The 19743-nt window shown below is 33.3% G+C and overlaps 2 protein-coding genes across 2 annotated transcripts in view; both read left to right on the plus strand.

The window, feature by feature from the left end:
- LOC143043711 (von Willebrand factor A domain-containing protein 7-like) overlaps positions 1–3195 on the plus strand; it is a 28392-nt gene extending 25197 nt beyond the window's left edge. Inside the window, exons 18-21 of the mRNA XM_076215890.1 lie at positions 469–538; positions 1428–1636; positions 2032–2164; positions 3007–3195. Coding sequence (XP_076072005.1) covers positions 469–538; positions 1428–1636; positions 2032–2164; positions 3007–3195 — 601 coding nt within the window. The remainder of the gene's footprint in view (positions 1–468; positions 539–1427; positions 1637–2031; positions 2165–3006) is intronic.
- Positions 3196–3523: 328 nt separating this feature from the next.
- LOC143043712 (uncharacterized) lies at positions 3524–19173 on the plus strand. Its single transcript, XM_076215891.1, has 9 exons — positions 3524–3539; positions 8020–8223; positions 8967–9131; positions 10182–10244; positions 10641–10850; positions 14854–15024; positions 15839–16069; positions 17128–17221; positions 18745–19173. Exons 1-9 carry the CDS (start codon positions 3524–3526, stop codon positions 19079–19081), a joined length of 1491 nt encoding a protein of 496 aa, XP_076072006.1. The 3' UTR covers positions 19082–19173.
- Positions 19174–19743: the final 570 nt, after the last annotated feature.

Genomic DNA, 19743 nt, shown 5'->3' on the forward strand with positions numbered 1-19743 from the left:
GGTAATTTTAAGGAAATTTTGCCGTTTTTTTGTTATTATCTTGAATATTATTATAGATAGAGATAAACTGTATACAGCAATAACGTTCAGCAAAATAAGATCTACAAATAAGTTTTACATGACCAAAATAGTCAATTGACCCCTTAAGGAGTTATTGCCCTTTATAGTTAATTTTTAACATTTTTCATAAATTTTTGTAAATTTTTAGAAAATATTTTCCACTGTAATTACTGGGCCAAGTTCATTATAGATAGAGATAATTGTAGCAACAAGAATGTTCAGTAAAGTAAGATCTACAAACACATCACTATCACCAAAACACAATTATGTCATGAATTTATCCGTGTCCATTGTTTAATATGCACAAGACCAAGGTGAGCGACACAGGCTCTTTAGAGCCTCTAGTTATGTTTTACCTGTACATATTTTCATGTTTTACCTGTTTTAGTTATTAACTTTCAATTGCAGGACACTTGCTGTTTCTGTTAATGAATTAGGATCAACAGAAAACCTCCAGAAAGACACAAGGACAGTTTTCGTATGTTCAAACATCAAAGATATATAAAATAATGTGTTCACCCATTTTTTTTATTTTTTTTTAATCTGTCTAAACATAGATTCCCAATACTGCCTTTGTCATTTATGTTGGATTGACGATAGCAATAAACCATAATTATTGTTTAATACACATATCACAATGAAATAATTAGTTGTGTCATTATTTTTATAATTATAAAATAGAAATTGAATCCGAAGGCATTATCATTCTTATGTTAAATTGAAAGAGCTTTACATGCAAACTAATATACCGTGATCGGTTATATGACAACTGACAATTGCTAATGTATCTAAAGATGTGATCCCGTGACTTGTGCCATGAAGTTTTAGATTTGATCACTCAAATTTGAGATGATGGCCATGAACGTATGAATTGTTGATTTCTCTCTTTTTTTCTCATAGCTGTGTTTAATTAGTATGTGTATCTGTTGATAAAGTTCGTATATTGTGAACATGCACGCGTGTTACGTACTAAATGAGACATGTAGATGAAAATAAAAGGCATATATCCATACTGAAAAATGGAAAGTTGACATATCAACAAAATCATCAAACTCAATTACATATCATCACAGACAACTGAATATGAATGGAACAAACAGGACAAGTATAATTGATTTCCCTATTTTTCTCAAATATTTTCCTAATCAGTAAGCTTACCATACTGAAATCATCAGCACCAAAGCATGTCAAATTTCAATGTTAGTATTAACTGATTAAGTTAAATTTTTTAACATCACTAGAAATTTCATTTATGAGTTCTTGTAAACATTTGTAAGTCAGGATAACCAAGAACGCACATTAAAAAAAATCCTATCCGTTAACATGCGGTTAAAATGAAATGCATTAAAAGGTAATTTGTTTTGCAGATTAGGTCTGATACCCCTACCACATGTTCCGTGACGTCAAATACAGGAAATTGTTCACTTACGTTTGAAGACGGTATGTGTTCATTATACAACTGGTTTGGACAGTCAGTTATACATTATGATGCAGCACTGACCTCATTGAAAGGAAGCATTGGATTAAACATACATCACACAAACATGTCCAAGTCTCCATTGTTTGTAAATGTCAGGTATGTGTGTTAGATGACCTTTATCTCCTATCAACACATGGAAGTTTTTTATAACAATAATGAAGTTTGTCTCGCGCGATCGTTCGTATCATTCTCTCGCTACTATAAAATACGATTTAATATATATGTATGTATTTTACAGTGAAATATATGTTTTAAAATAGATATTTCGCTCCACATTTATTTTATTAGACCGCTTGATACATTGAACATGCCGAAAACTTATAACAAGTTATTCGATGAAAATGCTAATAGTTTACATTTAAAATGCGTGTAAGCAGCCACAGAAATAGTTTAACAAGTTATGAAAAAGATAAATACAACAAGTACAAGCCATTTTCACATTTTTGCATATATGATAAGAATTAAAGGAGTTTGTTTCCTTCTCAATAAAGTGGTGATTGCTGTACAAGATCTGCCTATCTGACAGTAATTGATGAAAACAACTATATCACAAAATGTTATTTTGACCTTGGAGATCCAGTTTACAGAACAGTGTCAGAACCAGAAACCGGTTTATCAGATGCTGTAAGCATACACTATTGAAAAGAAAATAACAGTACTTACTGCTTCATTTGATAAGTCATGATCATGAGTTGATATGAATTATCTTAGTATTGATATTACTAAATTATATTGGTTTGGGCTATTTCGTGACGGCAAGTTTTTATTGATGGAGGAAGAAGTAAAGCCCAGAAAAAACAACCGACCTTAGAAAGGAAAACTGACAATTCTAGTCAATTGAGATTAATAGAGTCAACGATCATTAAAGTTTGTGTTTACATTATAAAAACATTGTATACATGTATATTATTATCGAATATTTTTAAGGATTTGTGATTCGTTAAAACTTGATCACATGAACATTTGTATTTACTCAGTTTGCTCGCCAATAGTGTTGTGTTTAGTTTTTTCGTAGGTAAAAAAACCAGCATATTGCACAGGGCGTACAGCATGATGCTAAAAATACATTCTAGAAATCCCCAAATTTACATTGTTCATGCAATAGTTAATGATTAATAATATAACAAATATAGTCTTTGGTTGAGGCCAATGCAATGTTATATCAACCTAAAGAAGCATATCGACCTCCGACTTCGTCCTCAGTCAAATATATGCTTCTCTTAGGTCGATATAACCTCGTATCGACCTCATACAAATGCTATAATTGTATAATATGGTATTTAAATGATATGAAGGATGCAAATTCAAAACCATTGGCTTATCTTACATTTGTGGAGATTGTTTGGATACGTGAATTTATAAATGTTAACATTACACTCAGTTGTCACGTTTATCTGTTTAATATATAGTTATTTGCAATGAATGAATTGCATTCTGAGTTTCAAAAAATAATTTTATCATTTTAGGGGAAAATTGCCATTGGAGTTGTTGTAGGTATTGTTGTTCTCGCCTTGTTGGTCGGTGTTAATATAGCCATAATAGTTTACAGAGGAGGGATAAAACCAAGGTTAGACAAGATGAAGATAAATGATTCGGATATTGACAATAACGATTTAACAGTTTCAGAACTAGAAGCCGATTTTCAAGGATATTAATAAAAAATAAATTATTTGTATGATATTTGTTTTGTTGCAACTTTTTTCTATTTGGTAATAGACTACATGATATATATGTGATTTTTATTTTTTTCAAATCTAAAACTACTACACATATAATTAGAACATAGGCTTTACATTTTGGTATTTTCCTTGACATTGACAGAAAATGACGACCACAAACTAGTATCAAGAATGATGATTTTAACTTTCCAATTTTTCAGTCACAATTAGTACTTTTCGCTTATGTATTGGCATATTTTGCTTCATTTCAATTTTCACATTGTAATTGTTTTAACCATATTGTATTACATTACACACCGTAACCATGCAAGAAATGAACTGTAATTGTTTTACATTATCATTTCGGGGCGTTTTATAGGTGACTATGTGGTATGGGCTTTGCTCATTGTTGAAGGCCGTACGGTGACCTATAGTTGTTAATTTCTGTGTCATTCTGTTCTCTTGCGGAGAGTTGTCTCATTGGCAATCATACCACATCTTTCTTTTTTATAATCACTGGCTAATGTTATAACCCAATATCAGCTGTGCTCTTGATTCAAATGTCTGCATGGTCTTCATCTGATTAGTTAAGCGCTAGTCAACTGTATTTTATAGTTTGTTCCTTGCTGTACTGTTATACCATTTTTCAAGGTAAGGGTATGGTTTGACGCCAGCAAATCAGCTAAATCCCGCCACATCCAATCTGCGGCTGTTCCAAGTCAGAAGCCTGTAGTGAAGTGGTTGTTGTTGGTTCGTGGTTGTCGATGGTTCGTGTCTTTCATATTTGTTTTTCGTAATGCGTGTCATTTATTTACATACCATGAACAACTTCATTAAGCAAAAACGTGACTAATATCTTTCATACGTTCTTATGTTTTATTTACCATAGACATAAACTCCCAAAACCTACCAGTTTTAAATGTCTTTACCATGTTAGATAAACAAAAAATGTTTTTCAATTATAAAACGGATGGTATTTTTTATAATCCTAATCTATGATCTAAAACAGTGATCTAGTACCACCAAGATGAAAAGTGCATTAAATTCTATTTTACTTTTCATCTTGAAAGTGCAAACCCCCCCCCTCCAATATTCATGTAGGATTAACGGTGATTTCTGCATGAAAATCTAAGAAAATGATCAGCCGACATTTGTTAAGGGACTTGCTATTTGTTATCATAGGGGGCAGAGGACATTGAAGTTCTCATTTTTCAAGTCATCACCCTGAACAAAATAAAAAATAAATCAAGACCCAAATTTTCCAAAACCATAATTTTAACATGTGTTGTGACAATATGATGGGCTTAAAATATATATATAAATATATATTATATTTATTTATATTTATATTTATGATTACATATTCTCAAAATGTTTATTAAATTGAATAGAATAAATACAGGGGAATATCTATTAAGAAAAACATGACCTTGTAAAAGGTTGTTCAATTGACCGCTGGGTTTCATATAACATGTTTACATGCAGACCAGGTGGTGACATGTAGCAATTACAATTAATTATAACACTGGACATACGTGTATTCTTTAAACATCAATTTCCAGGTTGGTCAAAACATGTCAATTAGAGTCAACAAAATAGATATTCATCCCTGTATCTTTAGAATTAAAACTATAATGGTCAAACTAATAGAAACCCTGACACTGTTTATATTCTGTATATATACTCATGTATTTTACTGGGTAAGGGGAGACCGTCCGATATGGACACTGATCCAGACCGGCTTTAATAAAATGCTATTCCAAATAACCATGTGTTGTGTTACAGTGTAACCATCCCCTCATTTCTTAACGGGAAATTAGCTACAAGATACATGTATATATAAATTCATTTAATAAGTAAAACGAAATAGTGAAATAATAGTTCACTTTTAGCAGCCAGTATGGTTCATTTTTGTCAAAATAAGCGACGAAACATTAATATTGTATTATTTATTATTTTAAACTCAACTAGTTGATATGTCACATTATACTTACTGTCTGGTTATTCAAATATGTACAAAAAAGAGCTAAAAATTCAGTTCCGGGATGAAAATATCTCGGACTGAGATTTTGGCTCTCCCCTGTCACTATTTGCGAGTATGGTAGTGAGGAAACGATGATAGTCCGTCGGAAGCAGACGATAAATGACTGACCCGTGTTCAGCGAGAGCCATATCTCTTGCACGGTAAAGACACAGCACTCGCACCCACAAAGTTGAAAGGGATTAATGTAAGTTGCAAAACTTGTTTCCCAATCCACTATAAATAAATATGTTTAAAGTAAAATTTTACAAAGAGAAAAAGTAGTTCTTCTACTGCAATCATTAGCCAGTCATCATAGAGATTGTGAGTTCGAAGTGCGCTCGTGCGGGTGTACTCGACTCAAATCTTAATTAACGAATGTAAATTTCACTATCTAATGACGGTGGTATTCTCCGAGCACTCCTGCTTCCTCCAATAATAAAAACCTTCAGCAAAGAAATAACCCAAAAGTGCCGTTAAAACAGCAACAATCAATTAATAGAAAAGGGGACTTTCTTTTAACATTAATTTGAACTTTTCTGTGGCTAAAACGTTCTTGTTTGGTTATCTACTGGTTTCTATAATTGGAACTACTAGCAGGGCATCTGATTAGTTAAGTTAAAAGAAAGATTCAATGACATTAAGTACAACATACATTTTTTGAGTGTCGTCGTGTTAAAAAAAGTCAAAAATATTTTTGACGAAAACACACTGATAAAAAAAACCTGCGAAAGAAATCATTGTGTATTAGAACAAACGATATTCAAAGGTGCTTTATATCTTTTTGTTTTGTTTTGAAAAGAACACGTTAAATAAATACCTGTATTTAAATACTATTATGTACAATTATATATAAATGAAATGTAGACTTAAGTCAGCTGCAACAAGGAAGTTACTAAAAACACTTATGCATACTGATTTAAAATGAAGTCGGATTGCTAACATAACTAATTATAAAAATGAAACCAATAGTAGGTCTATCAATTTTTTGTTTTGGAATATTGACAATTTCGGTGAAAGGTGAGAACTTATAGTTTGTTTACTTGTAAATGTATAAAAAAAATCATTTTCCAGATTCACGTCAATCCAGTAAAACGTTTATGGCGCATTATTTAGATAAAGCTCAGTTTTCAACATATATTATTCACTAACATGCGAAAAAAGGCTGCTTTTCTCTGGAATGTGATACGACTGTCCTACAAGTGAGAGTTTTAGCTAGCTATAAAACCAGGTTCAATCCACCATTTTCTACATTTGAAAATGCCTGTACCAAGTCAGGAATATGACAGTTCTTGTCCATTCGTTTTTGATGCGTTTTGTTATTTTATTTTGCCATGTGATTATGGACTTTCCGAATTGATTTTCCTCAGAGTTCAGCATTTTTGTGATTTTCCTTTTTTTCTCCGTGACCTTGATGAGATTGCATGACAAATTCGATCAAATTATTAAACGCACAATATACTCTTTTTTCAAACCATACTCAAATTCGAAGTGGGTCTACCTTTAATACAAGTCTTTTCTAAAAGGAAGTTTCCTGTGGAAAATCAAATAAAAATCTCAAATTGTCTTTTCTAAAAATGAATACTTGATATATAAATCTTATAAAAAATAAGGATAATACGTGAGCGTATTTTTGGAATTAAACAAGAATAAGGAAGTCACTAAAAACATCTGTCAATTTATGACAAACATTGAATTTAAAATGTACGAAGAATATGGAATATGAACAAAAAATTCCATGATATTTCACCAGCAGTATATTTAAACAAAAACTGGATTTTTTTTTCAATTGAAGGCATAACCTACGAAAAAGCAATAGGGGTCACGAAATATCTAAGGAAAGTTAAAAGGTATAAAACCTTCAAATAGTATCTTATCTTACTAGGTCAGGTCGAATTTGTCGTAATTAAAGCTGTATACAACCATATGACTTTCCAACACTAAAACAAGTATCTAAGTATGCATTTTATGGTTATTGTTAAGAGTGATCTAGAAAAAGAATGGTGTGTTAGTTATTTTTTCCATGGTCAATGGCTAATTGAGATTTTATCAAAATTATGCGTCAAGAAAATAGTATGTATTACATAATTGGCTTTGTTTTGATAACTTTTGATTTGGTACTCTGCCTTTGTGTCAGGGTTTCTAACGGGTAACTTTTGTATGGATTATTTTCGGATTTTATATTTCTCTATAAAGATGATGACCTTTCACTGAGCAAAAGCAACACTTTGGTTACAATCTTGATCTTATAATATTTATACCAACGTCGATAAAAACAACTAACTTGGCTTATTTTCTTTTTGTTTTGAGTATCACATGCTGAATTGTTCATCCACGAGTATCTGTCTATTAATAAAATTTATCAGACCGAATGTTTCTATTTATATAAGAATTATCTGTAAAGGGTGTGAAAACGTATGCTTCTTAAATATTAAATGCTAAAATTTTCTTCGAACGTTTCACGCTTAAAACAAATATGTATGTTTTTTATGCCCCCATCTAGGGTCAATATGGTTTTCGGTCTGAGCGTTTGTTCGTTCGTACGTCCGTTCGTCCGTCTGTCCCGCTTCAGGTTAAAGATTTTGGTTAGTTTTTGATGAAGTTGAAATAAAATCAATTTGAATGTTAATGCACATTATCCCTATGATATGATCTTTTTAATTGTAATGCCAACTTTGAGTTTTTATCCCAATTTCACAGTTTACTAAACATAGAACATGATAGCTCGATTGGGGCATCTTTGTACTATAGACCCATTATTGTCTTAAATGATTCAAACTTGTTTTTTTTTCAATCAACAGGTGATCCATGTAACAATTATAAAGTGTTGGATTCTGCAGAAGACTTCAAACGATCTGCTGCTAATAGTAAGAACACTTCGTTGTGTGATAATATGTTGGCGTCAGGATGGTATAGAATTATCAGCAAAGCGGGTGAAAGAATGCCAACGAAATGTATAGTTGGAGGTTTCCGTTGTGGGACAATATCATCTATATGGATGAATGGTAAAAATTAAATTGAAGATTGTTTGTATCATGTAATATATAATATATTAAAGCGATGAAAATACTAGATGGGCAGACGTTTCCCTCTGAGGAATAAGGAAACACAATTTTTTTCGCAGTTTTCCTTATTTCCTTATTCGAAATATAATCAATTTTCTCTTTTGTTTTGGGGATGTTTGTAGTTTTTTTTTTTGTATATTTTAGTTAAATAGTTTATCATCTGAAAAAAAAAAACAATTTTCAATTCTTTTAAATAATTTTATTTACTCACTTCAGTAATTTATATACGAGAATGTTAAAAAAAACTAACGTTTTGAAAATATTTCAAGAAATTATCAAGCTGCTAAACTCGCCGCGATATAGCCTTTTTGTGCTAATGCGGCGTAAAGCAACCAACAATCAATCAATCAACCAAGCTGCTAAATCTATAACGTTGATAAAAGAAATATATGTAGATCAAGTACAAATGTAACACTGGCATTCAAACATTTAAGTGTGTTATTATATTGTTAATATATTTATGAAAGCATGTATACAATTTAAAAATCATAAATTCGAATGCCTCAGTAATTCATTTCAAATAAACTTTAATTTAGTACTTTGTTTAAATCTATCACGTATGTTGAAGTTAATATTTATGGTTTAAAGGTACAATTTCATTACGTAATATGAAACATGCTCATGAATATTCATAATCATACGATAATAACAAAATGCCTTTTAATGTTTAATTAATATAATAGGAACCTATCCGGTAACAAATGAAACCAAATCAGTTACAGCATGTGCAGCGAACTACAATGGAAATTGCTGTGCATATTCACATCAGATAAAAGTGAAAAATTGTACCAGTTACCTTGTCTACAGTTTAGTTCCAGTAGCACCATGCTATCAGGCTTATTGCTTTGGTGAGTTTTACATTGGGCTAACCTATAAACATAATGAATACTTCTTTAACCAACGATATTCTGTATCTGTGGATATACATTAGATATAATCCTAAATTGCCAGAACTGGTCCAATCCAATTAATTATGATACTGCCATAAAAAATGACTTGATTGTGCAGTTTGTGCAATCAATATCTTTTAAGTGGATCTGCTTAAATGGATTTATCATCTAATTCATTTTAAACACATGATTTTGAAACACGTGACTATCAAAGTTGCATCTCCTGACAAAATATTTGTATTCCTCATCTCAGATGTGGATTTAAACGCAGCCTTTCACCTCATTTACTCATCAATGAATTTTATGTCAAGATGACATATTTTTAGGAACCTCGATTCTGACTATTACAGACCAGCTACTGACGAAATATTATTTATCCTCGAGTTGAATCTCAGATATGGACTTTAACGCAAACTTAAATCAGTCACTCATACCGATACCGGTATACATGCGAAATGAAGGTGAAGATGACCTTATTTTTATCAAGACCCCTTGTTTAGTCAAGATGCATCAATGGAAAAATCTCATGAACAGAATGTCAAGAACTATGACTTATACTTCCACATATCGATGGAGAGGCGTTGTGCAGTTTTTAGTGCATCGGACTTCTAACACAAATGTTCCTGATTCGATCCCGTTCAGGTGAAAACATTTCAGGGACTGAATTTTCGGTTCTCCCTTGACAACATTTGCGAATGTGGTCTAGAGAATCGATGAATGATAGTCCGTCAGAAAGGGACGATAAATGGCTGACCCGTGTTACATGTAAGAGAGAGTCATATCTCTTGCACGTGAAAGACACCCTTGTAGATTGTTAAAGAGAGAAAGCTAAAGCCGCTACAAGGCAGCACTCACACCTGCAAAGTATTTATCATATAATGACCGGCTTAGTGCCGGCCCATAATAACAAACATCTCATAATATAATTCAAATATTCTAAATGCTATTTATTTCCATTTTAAACTTCATGTTAAAAAAGGAATTTTACAAATACAAGTTATATTTCAGGATCAGAGCTACCATGTCCACCAGGAGAAACGTCTAATAATGGTTTCAGTCCCGGTTGTGAACGTAAGTATTAACAATCAACCTAGTACATGTAGTATGCTAATCGTATCTTTATTTGTAAAAAAAAAGGTTTCTGTATTATGCTTTTTTTTCTGTCTTATTCCGAGTTTCACAACACTTGGTAACATCTGACAATTGTGTATTTTAAATCGTTAAAAATAAATCAGTATTTGACAATATCATTCTATATCTAATTAGACAATTGAAACTTTTCTGTTTAATCAATAGTTGCGTTGACGTGCAGTTTTAAACTCACATTTGCTTGTCTGAAAATTAAACCCAGGTGAAATGTTTATTAAAATAATTCTTGTCTTATTGTTTATATCACGCTTATCATACATCATACATTTGTTAACAATTATTCCACATAAATTAGCGGTCGGGTATACATTTTTTTAGCTGATCCTTGCGAAAGCAGTAATCATGGTACACTACAAGGAGAAGTTAAAAGATCCTCCAATTATACACTGACAGTAAATGACGTAGCTATAGAAGATAGTAGACTTAGAACAGGATGGTATAGGATCGATAGTGTGACCGGAAATGATATTGTAAACAACAGTGTTCCCATGATGCAATGCGGCACTCTTTATCCTCTCTGGATGAAAGGTTTATTTAATATTTCTATTTAAGAATATGTTGACCCTTGTAAACTATTTTATGATGAACCAAATCGTAATATATGATTTTTAACCGCAATGATTACACAGTAGGTGTAATGTTTTGTTATGTTTTTATTGAACAACTATATGTATAGCTTTTAAGCCTCAATCCTCAATCTTATGGCCTTATGGCACAACTCTTCTCATTGGTGCATATTACGCCCTATGTGTATCTTCCTCCATGTATTTTCCTCCATGTACTTTAATTTTGTTTTTGCTGTTACGATTGAGGTTGCGGATGTTCGGGTAAGTCGAAACGTCCTGTTTTTGAAATAAAGGCCGAAATGATTTCTAACTTCCGTTTATATTCTTCTGTGTTTTCGTGATCTAGTCTTCCTAGCAGTGTGCATGTGTTGATTTTGCGTATTCCAATTTCTTTTGTAATTTGGTGGTACATTTATTCTCTATAATTCTCGTAGTTGGGGCACTCTGTGAGGTAGTGCTGTTGTGTTTCCTTAGTTCCACAGCTGCATAAGTCGGTGGTGCCCTGTGCGTTGTTTATAATAGTTAAGGGTTGTGTAGCCAGTTCTAAGTTGTATAAAGATGCTGAAGAATTTTTTGGTTGGATAGTCAAAGATTGGGATGTTTTTAACGTTTGGCGTTATCTCAAAAAGGTCTCTTCCTGTGTTGCTTAATTCCCATCGTCTTTGCAACTTAAGCATGACACTCTTGTGTGCACCTTGTTTTACGTCTTGAAGGGTAATTATGTTGTTTTTTGGCAAGAGTTGTGTTGCTTCTTCTGCTGCTTGCTTTGCCAATAAGTCCGCTTCATCGTTCCTAGAATATTTGCATGTCCTGGTGTCCATAGGATGCAAATTTCCATCCCTTTAGCTCTTAGGTCCTCGATGTGTTCTTTGATGTCTCGAATCACATCAATATAGGATTTGGGTGCCCAATTTAGTGTGAGGATTCCTACTGCACTTTGACTGTCAGAGAAGATCTTAAGTGTGGTGATGGTGTTGTGTAGTCTTTCCAGTATACAAAATTCCAGTACCATTACAATTGCTACGAGCTCTGCTAGTAAGATGGATCCTCTTTGAGCGACAGGTCTAGATCTGTGTAGTCGTATGGCTGGTCTTGAGTCTTCTGTGTATATGATTGCACCAGCTCCACATGGTCCCAGGTTTCCCATGCACGATCCATCAGTGTATGCAGTTGCTTGGTCGTTTCCTGTGTTACCTATTAATTTTGTCATGACTGTTATGCATATTTTCTTTTGTTCTGATGTTCTTGATTTCGAGCTGCCAAGTCTGTTCCAGTATGATGGTGTTGTTTTTGTCCTCGATGTTTCTCCAAGTCTATAAGTAAATGCCGGCTCTATTAAATTGATGTTAATGCCAGTTTCTTTTTCCATTTCAACTGATTGACATAGCGCTTTGCCCATTGGTTTTATATGGATGTCATGGCCTATTTCTTCTTGGTAATTTATAAGTTGTTGTTTAATAGGTTCTGTTATGGATTTTGTTTGATTTTTTGCAATTTCTCTTATAGAAATCTCTTCGAATCTCAGGTCTATTGGTAGAACTCCCGCCTCAATTTCTAAAGCTTCTCTGCCTGATGTTGATGGGAGAGCTTTCCTCTGTAACCTATCAAGTTTTTGGAGGTCGTTTTGTTCAGCAACTTGCCATGCTGGGCAGCTATATTCCACAACAGATCTTATTAGACAAAAGTACAATTGTAACAGTTTCTTGGTATTCATCTTACTGATTTGTCTTACTTCTCGTAGTATGGTCAGATTTCTACTTGCTCTTTTTCCCCAGTGTTTCTAAGTGTTTTCCAAACGTCATTTTCTCGTCCAGTATTACTCCGAGTAACTTTGGGTTTGGGTTATAATTTAGGTCTTTTCCATTTAATTTGATTGTTTTATCCTCTTTACTGATTTTCTTTTTGGTGAACATGCATACTTCTGTCTTTTCAATGCTGATGTTAACTCTCCATTTTCTGGTCCATTTTATTGCATTTCCGATGTATGTCTTGTGCCATTTCCTCTTTCAGTTCATCTATTTTCTCTGGCTTTCTGGATTGCCACATTGTACCGTCATCTGCAAATTTTGTGTTTTCACCTTTGATGTCACAACTATATTCCACAACAGATCTTATTAGACAAAAGTACAATTGTAACAGTTTCTTGGTATTCATCTTACTGATTTGTCTTACTTCTCGTAGTATGGTCAGATTTCTACTTGCTCTTTTTCCCCAGTGTTTCTAAGTGTTTTCCAAACGTCATTTTCTCGTCCAGTATTACTCCGAGTAACTTTGGGTTTGGGTTATAATTTAGGTCTTTTCCATTTAATTTGATTGTTTTATCCTCTTTACTGATTTTCTTTTTGGTGAACATGCACACTTCTGTCTTTTCAATGCTGATGTTAACTCTCCATTTTCTGGTCCATTTTATTGCATTTCCGATGTATGTCTTGTGCCATTTCCTCTTTCAGTTCATCTATTTTCTCTGGCTTTCTGGATTGCCACATTGTACCGTCATCTGCAAATTTTGTGTTTTCACCTTTGATGTCATTCAAAAACTCGTTTATATAGATGTTGAACAGAGAAGGAGCTAGCACAGAGCCCTGCGGTAGTCCTATATTTGTTTCAAATTCAGTTCAGATGAACCCATCAAATATACATTTTGCCATTCTGTTGTTTAGAAAGTTTTTAATCCATTTCCATGTTTTTCTTTGGATTCCTAGTTTATGTAGCTTTACCATTAGTCCTTCTCTCCAGATTGAGTCATATGCTTTTTCCAGGTCAATTAGACATGCCAAAGTTATTTCACCCTTGTTTTATTTCTCTATGACGTTTTGAAGGCTGCAAGTCGGTTAAGGATTATCCTCTCTGTTATTTTACACATGACACTAGTGAGGCTGATTGGTCTATAAGATGACGGAGAATAGTAGTTGGTCTTTCCCTGTTTGCGAAGGAATTTGACATTGGCAGTTTTCCATTCTGTAGGGAGTTTCCCGTTGTTCCATGATAGGTTGATCATTACTCTCATGGCTTCTATGAAAATTGGTCCTGCAAATTTAAATAATTCAGGGAAGTAGTCGTCTGCTCCTGGTGATTTGCCTATTTCAAGTGCAAAGATGGCATCTTCTACTTCATCAGATGTAATTTCATAGTCCAATTTGTGTTTTGTTGCTTTTATTTTATCTTCCATATTCATGATATTGCATATGTTTAAGCGCGAATATATATGAGGTAAAATAAAAAAAAAAATATTATGATATGATGATAAAAGACATTATGAACCATAATACATTATTTTAAAATGATAAAGTCACATTTACCTTTAAAGTCCTTTTATTTCAGAATGTAGAGACTAATAAATTTCAAATTCAAAGAATACATCCATTAAATTTAAATGTCCCTAAAAGTACAGACAAGTTACAAAAATAATCTTGTACAGTCATACTAAAGTACACTTATATGAGACTTTACATATATGCAAAACATACCTCATAGCACTGAACAGGACACATTACCTACTGTATTTATTTATTCCATGATACATATGCTTGTGTACATGTTATAATTATATGGCTCCTCAACTGTACAGTCATCGAATGAGACTTCTTGTCGAATCTATCCACAACAAGAGCAACATGATGTGTGCCACGAGTGGTTCAGGATGGTGGACGCTACTGGGTCACCAAAGAATACCCAATTTTTGTTATGTAATTCGTGTTGCTCAGTCTTTAGTTCAATTTTCAAGTAAAATGTATTGAGATTCGTTGTCCTTTTCTTGTCATTTTGTCGTCTTTTTTTGGCTGCAATGATGTTGTCAATATCTCTTTGATTTGTGAATTTTGAATGTTCTCTTTTTAAAGGGAAGATTACTGTATTCATTAGCAAACGGTTCATTTTTTTAAATTAAACATGCGGTCACAAATTATTTTCCTCAAGTATTAACTTTGCAAAGACATCTGATACTTTATATTCTGTATTTCATTCAGGAAGTATACCAGATGGAAGAGAGAGAGATACAACTGTAAATAGAAAAGTCTGCAGATCCGGACTAACTGATACCTGTGAAAAAGAATATGATATAAAAGTACGAAACTGTGGCACCTACAGAACATATTACCTGGCACAGTTAGATGTTGACAAATCAGCATATTGTTTCGGTAAGTGCTGACTCTTTGAAAATTGCTTTATCTAATGTAACATCATTTGTAACGTCCGATTTGATTGGAAAATGTAACCAAAATTCATGGCATCAGTAAACAATTGATGCCATAAAAAGGTACGCAAAAAGTCATACGACGTATGACAGATTTTAGGTACTAGTATATGATTTAACATTGTTTCTGTCATTTTCATTAGAATGGAGATAACAATATTGTATTGTTAACCACAACGGCATCAATTGATGATTTGATTATTGCAAATACCCGTTTACTAGCTCCGCTAGCTGTCGCTTGGAAACTTAATTTTCTACCATCTCTACCTGTAAATCAGTGATACTCTTTATCGAGGTTGTTATGTTATATAATCATATATTGACAAATACAATGTATATGATGTTCTGAAATCCGCTTTGAACAACAATTTGTTGTTTTTTTTGGGTATGATTTAAATTTTTATTAGAAATATTTACAAAAATACATATAGTACTGAATAAACACGTTGCGTATTGTCTTTTAAAACGCTGTGTTGAGCATAATATTCAAATACCAAATTGAGTTGTAAATAAAATGGACCATATACATTTGTAAGTAGAAAGAACTAGCACAGACTAAGGCTTTTCAAATTTAATTTAAATGAAAATATTCATAAACCCAAAAAGGTGCATGAAGACTACATGTATACTTATTCTGACTGTTTAATGCATGTACTTTTATCACACATGTGTCAGATAGGCTTAAATAAGAAATATTAATAATCACCATTTATAAAACATAACTTTTATCTAAATTTTTCTTGCAATTCCATCTCCAGGAACGTTACCACTACCACAACCAACAACATTAACGACGACAACAAGATCAACCACAACAACAAAAACAACGACAGCAATCAAGCCAACGACAACAACACCAAGATCAACTACAACATTTGAAACAGTATGGACAACCAAGACAAAACCTGTTTCATCCACAACTAAGAAAGGAGAGATCTCTACTTCATCATCACTGAAGGAACCAACAACATCACATCTTCCTCATAAAGGTACAGACAGTATAATGTATTTACTTTTATAATACTTAATATTGAATGCATCATGATTTTTATTTCTCAAATGAGAACTTTGTTCACAATGTACATGCAAGAGTCATTTGTTAGTTCATAAAACGGATAAAACAAGTGTAAAACGTGTTACATTGAGAAAAAAAGAAGATATAAAAAAGAAGATGTGGTATGATTGCCAATGTCTCATCACCAAAAGACCAAAAAGACACAGACATTAACAACTGTAGGTCACCGTACGGCCTTCAACAATAAGCAAAGCCCATACCGCATAGTCAGCTATAATAGGCCCCGATAAGACAATGTTAAACAATTAAAGTGAGAAAACTAACGGCCTTATTTATGTAAAAAAAAAAATGAACGAAAAACAAATATGTAACACATAAACAAACGACAACCACTGAATTACAGGCTCCTGACTTGGGACAGGCACATACATAAATAATGTGGCGGGGTTAAACATGTTAGCAGGATCCCAACCCTCCCCCTAACCTGGGACAGTGGTATAACAGAACAACATAAGAACGAACTATAAAAATCAGTTGAAAATGGCTTAACTCATCAGATGGACAAAAATACAAAGATACACGTTTCATAAAAATAACCCAGATAGAAGTGGTTAATGTAATACACCCGATATTATAAATTGTATAGCCATTTGTTAGCTGATTAAAGCGATCCAATGTTCATACGTAAGACACCCGATAGCAGAATGATTTTATGTTAGAGACCAGATAAAAACGATTTTTATCTGAGACACTTGGTAGGAGCGAGAATGAATTCAATGATTTGAATTTAAATCTATTTTCTTATATCTTTTAAAACTTTTAAAATAGTGTATACACGAGAAATGCTGGTTTCGTACGTATGACTCAGAAATGAAAATTGCAAAGATCTGTTCAAGAAAATTACAGCGCGGAAGATTTACACAATAATTTTTCTTTCACAACATGTTGTACAGCTATACTTCGGTTTGTCTTGACATAAAAGCCTGTTATGTTTATCTATATATTTTGCAAAATCCAATCTGTCAATTTTAGGTAAAGAGGAAGAATCTGCTGACATCATGGTAATAGTTTCAGTCCTGATTGTGCTCGTCTTTGTCCTGCTGGTGGTTATAGTTACAATTGTTATGTAAGTCAGTTTACGTAGTAACTAAACGATTATATAAATATACACCGAAATTCATATATTGAGGTACTGTCCATCGATTTTAGTATTATCCCAACTTTACACAATTTAATACACAAGCCATTGATAATGAGTATTTACAGAGTACAACTTATCACCAAATTAGACTTATCACTAAGTTTGTACTTCCACACGCAGCACAACAGGTGCCATAAGTGGTGCAGTTCCTGTTCACTCTACCGAAGCACACGAGATCATCACTGGTTTAAATTATTAAAAGAAGACTCGGTATGATTGCCAATAAGACAAATCTTCACAAGAGACCAAAATGACACAGATATGAACAACTATAGGTCACCGTACGGCTATGGCCTTCAACAATGAGCATAAAATATGTACCACATCAACAAACGACAACCACTGAATTGCGGGCTCCTGACTTGGGACAGGCTCATACAAATAGAATGTGGAGGGGTTAAACATATGAGGGGGATCCCAACCCCACCTAACCTGGGACAGTGGTGTAACATTACAACATAAGAACAAACTATAAAAATCAGTTGAAAAAAATCATCAGATGATACAATTAGAAATATTGCACAGAGTGAAAATGGACGAGTCCTTGGATACCCAACAACAAAAAGACAATGAATACAGATTCGAGAGTACTTGCAGTTACTGACAGCTAGTTAAAAGCCACTTATTACTAATACAAAAAATCATGCATCTATGACTAGTTCAGTGGAACACCACATAATTACTAGTGCATGTCCCAGAATCGCTGAAAGCATGGATAATCGGTCCAAGTACGACCGAGACGCGTCTCAAATACGTTCGAAGGATGTTTTACTTTTTTCGCCAGTCATACGTCAATATACGTCACTTGAATGCCCGAAACACACGACGTATGTACGCTTCTCGCACGCCCTAAAGACGTTTTAAGCTCGTTGTACACTCGATGCAGATATGATTGACAAGTTGAATGCGTCTTAAATTACTAGCGTGTTGGCAGCGTACATGTTTTTTTACTATGCTAGGCGTACGTCAGTGTATACGCTGAAATGTGACGCCAGTATAGTACATTGAAGCGCATTAAATCAATTAATTTCGTTTTTCCACCGCTTCTAGCCCTTTAAAAAGTCTTAATGTCCAAAGAGTTCGAACAAAAGCCATCTACCGTAAAGGTTAACTTCACCTTTGCCAGAAAGTATTGACGCCTATTTTGTTTGCGAAAAATGTTCCCACCGAAAAACTAGACAAAGAATGAATTCGTTTTACTTTTGTGTATAATTGATTTCAAATCCCCAACAAATCTACATTTCTTTTTTTATTGAAATCCATATTTCTTGAAAAACACATAGTACTGATTTTGTACCAAAGGATAATAAAAAATTCACAGTATGATGGGAATAAAGAATGTACTCCTTACTTTCATTTAATTAGATAACATCTGTTTTGCTACTTAACACTTTTTATAAAGTTTAAAAAAAACAATGATAAACCAAGCCTCGTTTATTTATTTTTAGGTTGTTCAGAATGAAACCTCAGTGTATGAGTCCAACACCACCACCAACCTATGAAGATATTGTGAAGACTGAAGAAAAGACTTTTAATCCGTATGCACAAATCGAGGAAACGAACCATTACTCTTCTATAACAGAAATAAAGGACAACATGCACAATGAGGGCTACGACGAGATTCCTTACGATAAAAACCGGACTGTACAGGAAAATAAACTATACTTTCAAAACTTTGCTACAATGCCGGATTCAAATCAGATCGTACATGAAAATATGATGTATCTGCAAAATCCTATCACAGTGCCACTAGATAAATCTGAAAAACCGGCGATTTTTCAATGAATACATGAATATGCGGTACAACATAATTATATGATTTTCTGTTTCTGAACTTATCGACAGAGCATAACCAATTTTGTGACATTATGTTCTCGGAGCATAACCAATTTTGTGACATTATGTTCTCGGAGAATTGACATTTATAGTATACACATATTGTAGTTTTTTTTTATTTATTATATCCATGCGTTATTGCAAACTAATATGTGATATTTTTAAATTATACGTTACAGAAGTGGGACTCAAATGTAGCAGTTATAATCTATTTATTGATATTCTTATATTTGTTGTCATGATGGAGCAGTATTGAATATGAAGTAAATAAAATTGAGAATGGAAATGGGGAATGTGCCAAAGAGACAACAATCCGACCATAGAGCAGACACCAGCAGAAGGTCACCAACAATGCAACGAGAAACTCCCGGACCCGGAGGCGTCCTTCAGCTGGCCCCTAAACAAATGTATACTAGTTCAGTGATAATGAACGCCATACTTATCTCCAAATTGTTTTTTTTCTCTCTCAAACGTCGTATTAAACAATTTTTTAAGTTCCAGGATTCGATTTCACATCATGCGTGAATATAAGTTTTATAACATAAGAGTCACACATTTCTTGGTACGGGTACACAGTTATCTACATCATACATGTACCTTTAATTATCGTT

The sequence above is a fragment of the Mytilus galloprovincialis genome, chromosome 8 (assembly GCF_965363235.1).
Source record: "Mytilus galloprovincialis chromosome 8, xbMytGall1.hap1.1, whole genome shotgun sequence".
Classification (NCBI taxonomy): domain Eukaryota; kingdom Metazoa; phylum Mollusca; class Bivalvia; order Mytilida; family Mytilidae; genus Mytilus; species Mytilus galloprovincialis.

Bases quoted from the DNA above. Each gene is read 5' to 3' on its own strand.
- LOC143043712 (XM_076215891.1), top strand. The intron at 10,851-14,853 runs GTTTATTTAATA...TATTTCATTCAG, and splicing joins TTATCCTCTCTGGATGAAAG to GAAGTATACCAGATGGAAGA. The intron at 16,070-17,127 runs GTACAGACAGTA...TGTCAATTTTAG, and splicing joins ATCACATCTTCCTCATAAAG to GTAAAGAGGAAGAATCTGCT.